We start from the raw sequence: 4,537 nt of genomic DNA on the forward strand, positions 1-4,537 counted from the left end.
AGGTTGTATTGAGTTCAACCCCTGGTTCTACCAAAAGAAAAAAAAAAAAGAAAGCTTGTATGAAAACTGATACACTACAACTTAAAATTTTCGCGTCTTTAAATGTGTAATTTTGAGACTGGGTGTGTTGGCGCGTGCCTGTAATCCCACCTCTTGGGAGGCTGTAAACAGAGTCTGATCTAGTAGTGAGACCCTGAACACCCTGTAGACCCTTCCTTAAAAAATAAACAAACAAAAAAACTTGTTTAGTAACAAATAATACCAGAAAAAAACTATAGGCTCAAAATTGAACTATTAAGGGGCCGGGGAGATAGCTCAGTGAAATAAGCGCTTCCCTGGCAATCACAAGGGCCTGAGTTCAATCCACGGTTCCACAAAAAAAAAAAAAAAAAAAAATTAAAAAATCTTGTAAATGTGCAATGTAACTCATTTACTGTCCAACGAGCAAATTGTAATCTGACTTCCTACCTCAACCTTTTGGACTTTTTCTTAATATGGTTATTGGTGACCTTCTAATTATCAAATAAAGTTGTTTCTTGTGGTTTCAGACATGATATCACTTCTGTTTCTTCAATGATTTTTGAGGCCCAGCAAGATAGCTCAGCAAGGTACCTGCTTAGGCAAATGCAGGGACCGGAGTTTGATCCCTGGTACCTCATGCTACACTGGCCCCGTCCCCAGGCCTGCCAGTCTGGGTGTGACAGTGCACACCAGTAATCCCAGCTCTGAGGAGGCTAAAAACAGGAGGATCACTATGAATCTGAGCTGCATAGTGAGACCCTATGCAATATACATAAATTTAAAGAAATATATATACATAAAATTCTTAAAGAAGATATTATAATTCATCTCTTAAATGACTGATAATGTGTTACTACAAAAAGCATTTCTTTTTGTAAGTACTTTAAAATAACCCTTTCACTTAAACCAACTCTCATTATTTTCTTAAAGGATTAAGAAATACATGTATTCTGGCGAGATAGCTCAGCAGTCTAAAGCACCTGCTTAGACAGGCTTAGGCAATTACAGGGACCATAGTTCGATCCCTGACACCCCCCAGGGCAGGCTGAGCTGGCCACAAAAAAAAAAAAAAAGAAATATATGTTTGTATGTGTGTGATTAGTAAACTTCTTTCTTTCACTTCTAACTGTACTGTTTATACTTCGTCATACTTTGCATATATATGTATTTATATATATATTAAAAAACACATTGCTCTTTAGAGACTGTCTTTCATAGTTTAGATTATTATGGGATTTGACCATGTTCTGAAATTGTCAAGCTTCCTAGATGTGATGGTTTTCTGCTTAACGAGCGTAACATTTATCTAAACTGAAAAGTGAATTTGTCTGCCACAGCTTGCTGCTATTACTGTAGAGGAGGAGGAGAAGAAGAGTTGATAACATGTTTTTCTAAGGACTACAGTTGCACTTTGCAGTACATTCATAAGCATTTTGTAAAGAATGTGTTTTTTTTTTTGTTTTTTTTTTTTGCGGAACCGGGGATTGAACTCAGGCCCTTGTCTGTATTTTCTGCTTGAAGTTGTGTTTTTGTATTTGTTCCTATATGACTGTATTAAGTGCAATTTAATTTAATTTAGGCAACGCTGAAGATGTTGTTGGATCATTTAAAATTGGTGGCTTCCTATCATGAAGTGAATAAGATGACCTGTCAGAATCTGGCGGTGTGCTTTGGACCAGTGTTACTAAGTCAGAGGCAAGAGACTTCTACTCATAACAACAGAGTCTTTACTGATTCGGAAGAACTGGCAAGTGCTTTGGATTTTAAAAAACATATTGAAGTTCTTCATTACTTACTGCAACTCTGGCCAGGTAAATGGTTCTATGGAAATTTATTTTATTTTATTGTAGTTTATTTTGTGACCAGCTCAGCCCTCCGTGAGGTGACGGGGGACTGGTGGGGCATGTGGTGCTGGGGATCAAACTGTGGTCCCTGTGCTCCCCTAAGCTTGCCTAAGCAGGTACTGTAGCACAATGAGCTATCTCACTGGCCCCTGGAAATATTTTTTAATGATAGGGTTCCTGAATTACTCATTAAATATGGCCATATGTGATTGAAGAAATCTTTTTTCAATTTTAATTTTTCAGGTAGATATGAATTTATACCTGCCTTTTAGCTTTTTCCATTTGTATTTTTTGCCTTTGGTGATAGTATTGTGGATATATAAGGATCACTGTACACATTTTGGATTCAGTCAGATCTGGAGCTGAACCTTGGTTGTGGCACTTGTTGACAGTTTGACTTTGGGCAAGTTATTATTATTATATATGTAAGGTACCAACACAGCTTTTGGCACACGATATTCAGTTTACCCCTCTCACTTTTCTGAGATGAGACAAGATGAAGTATGTTCAGAGTGGTATTGCTATAGACCCTTGTTTTTAGTTCAGCTAGTATGAGGTGGAATTCATTTTTCTCCTTAAATCCATTCTTCTTCCTGACATCTATAATTACAGTTATTCTTCAAGCACCCCAGGTTCAGCTGGTTGTTATATTTGATTTTGTTACTTTTTCTTATCCATCTATTGTTCCAGTCAATAAGTAAAGGATAACAGTTATTTTCCTAACTTATTTCTTACACAGTTTCAAGAGTAGAAGAAATATGTTTTTGATTAGGTGTTCTGTGAAGCATCTTATATTTGAGTTCCAAAACTTTATTAAACTGTATTTCCAACTGCTCCTCTAGTCCCATGCTGCATGGACCTACCCATGAAAATATTTTGATGCTTTCATCAAATGCTTGAAATGGTTAGGTCCTGCAGTTAACTTGGATTCAATTCTGCCCTGTGGCATTTGTCACCAGGGTGGGTGCAGGCAAATGCAGCTTTTTTTTTTCAAATGTAGCTTCTTAACCCCTCAGTCTGTTTCTCTATAAATAGCACTGACCTTGGGGTTGTGAAGATTGAGATAAAACATTTAAAGCAGTGAACAAAGTGTTAGCACAAAATGAGACCATAAATGTTTGTTGTTCCTTTTACTAATATATATGAGGAGGAAAGAACAAAGTAAAAGGAATGCTTGATTTAGACGCTTAAATAACCTAATTTTAAAAATTATCTTCCTGGGACTGCTGTGGTGGCGTGTGCCTATAATCCCAGCTCTTGGGTGGCTATAAACAGGCAGATCTAGTAGTGAGACCCTGAACACCCTGTAGACCCTTTCCTAAAAAATACCAAAAACAAACAAACAAAAAAAATCCCTAGTTTTTCAACTTTTAAATTTTGAAAGTTAAAATTTTTATACAGGCTTAAAAATTACTTTTAATTTCTAATATACCTGAATTGAAATATATTACTTTAGACTCCTAAATCAGTTTTCTTTGGATAATTGGGCTGATTTTTGTGTTTGGGGTCCAACATAAAGAATCTCACTGATTATAGTTTTTAGTGTATATTTCTTTTTTAGAACTACATTAATTTTAGCAAATATCACTAATTGGAATAGGAGCCATTTTATTGTTAGCACAAATGAAAACTTGCCTTCCTGGATTTAGTGTTGTTTACTATTAGTTTCTGAGTTGTCATTAACTGTGTTATCAAGGTTATTGCCATGTAATTATTTTGTCATAGTCAGCTTAGTTTTTGGGTTTGTGGACAGAAAATGGCAGAAGAATGAGAGAAAAATAATAGTTCTACCTTTTAAATCACCTGCTATTGGAGTTAAGAAAAAGCAGAAATCAAGTAAATATGGTACAGTTTCTAGCCATGAGAAAAATGATGACATGTAAATATGATGAGACTGACCATAGCTTGTTAGCTTGGTGAATGCCTGTTACATTCAGGAAGAAGTTTCCTTGCTACATATCTTGTCTGTCTGTCTGTCTTTCTTTCTGTATTTAGTATAGGGTCTATAGGATCTCACTAAACGGATCGGACTTGTAGTGATCCTCCTGTTTACAGCCTCCCAAGTGCTGGGATTACAGGCATGGGCCACCATGCCCAGTCTCCATTGCTGTCTTAACATACCCCAGGGGCAGGGCCAGTGTGGCACATGGTGCCTGGGGGATCGAACCCGGTCCCTGTGCTCTGCCTAAGCAGCCGCTTTAATCCGCTGAACTATCTGGCTGGCCCCATGTCTTGTTTTTCTTTTTTTTTTTTTTTTGAAGTTTTATTGAGAAACAGCAATGAGACAGTTTCAAAACTGATTAATAGGACAGTTTCAATAATACATTGCATATTGTTATCTTCTTAGTGGTTATTCATAGTACAAGATACACACATGATATCCTGTCCAACTACTATTAGTACAAATCTTTCATTGAATTAAGAGAAAGTAGCTGTATATCTATCCTATTTTGTATATACAGATACAAAATGGTACTTCCTTTGTATTCCCTTTTTTGGTTTAGTTTTATTAGAGATGGGTATTCCATTGCCATTTAAATATTGTAGTGCATGAATTCAGCAAAATAATCCAATATAGTCCAGTAGTCCATAATAGTAGTGGGTTATCCGTAGGAATGGAAATGTCAGAAGTTGTTGACTTGAGCCTTTCACAGCTCAGCATATTAACATGG

General features: G+C 36.4%; 1 protein-coding gene across 1 annotated transcript in view; it reads left to right on the forward strand.

Moving 5' to 3' along the window:
• Positions 1-4,537, forward strand: part of Syde2 (synapse defective Rho GTPase homolog 2) — a 72,528-nt gene that overhangs the window by 61,571 nt on the left and 6,420 nt on the right. The window contains exon 8 of the mRNA XM_023699053.1: positions 1,601-1,832. Coding sequence (XP_023554821.1) covers positions 1,601-1,832 — 232 coding nt within the window. The remainder of the gene's footprint in view (positions 1-1,600; positions 1,833-4,537) is intronic.

This window comes from Octodon degus, unplaced genomic scaffold, assembly GCF_000260255.1.
Source record: "Octodon degus isolate 3935 unplaced genomic scaffold, OctDeg1.0 scaffold00109, whole genome shotgun sequence".
Lineage (NCBI taxonomy): Eukaryota > Metazoa > Chordata > Mammalia > Rodentia > Octodontidae > Octodon > Octodon degus.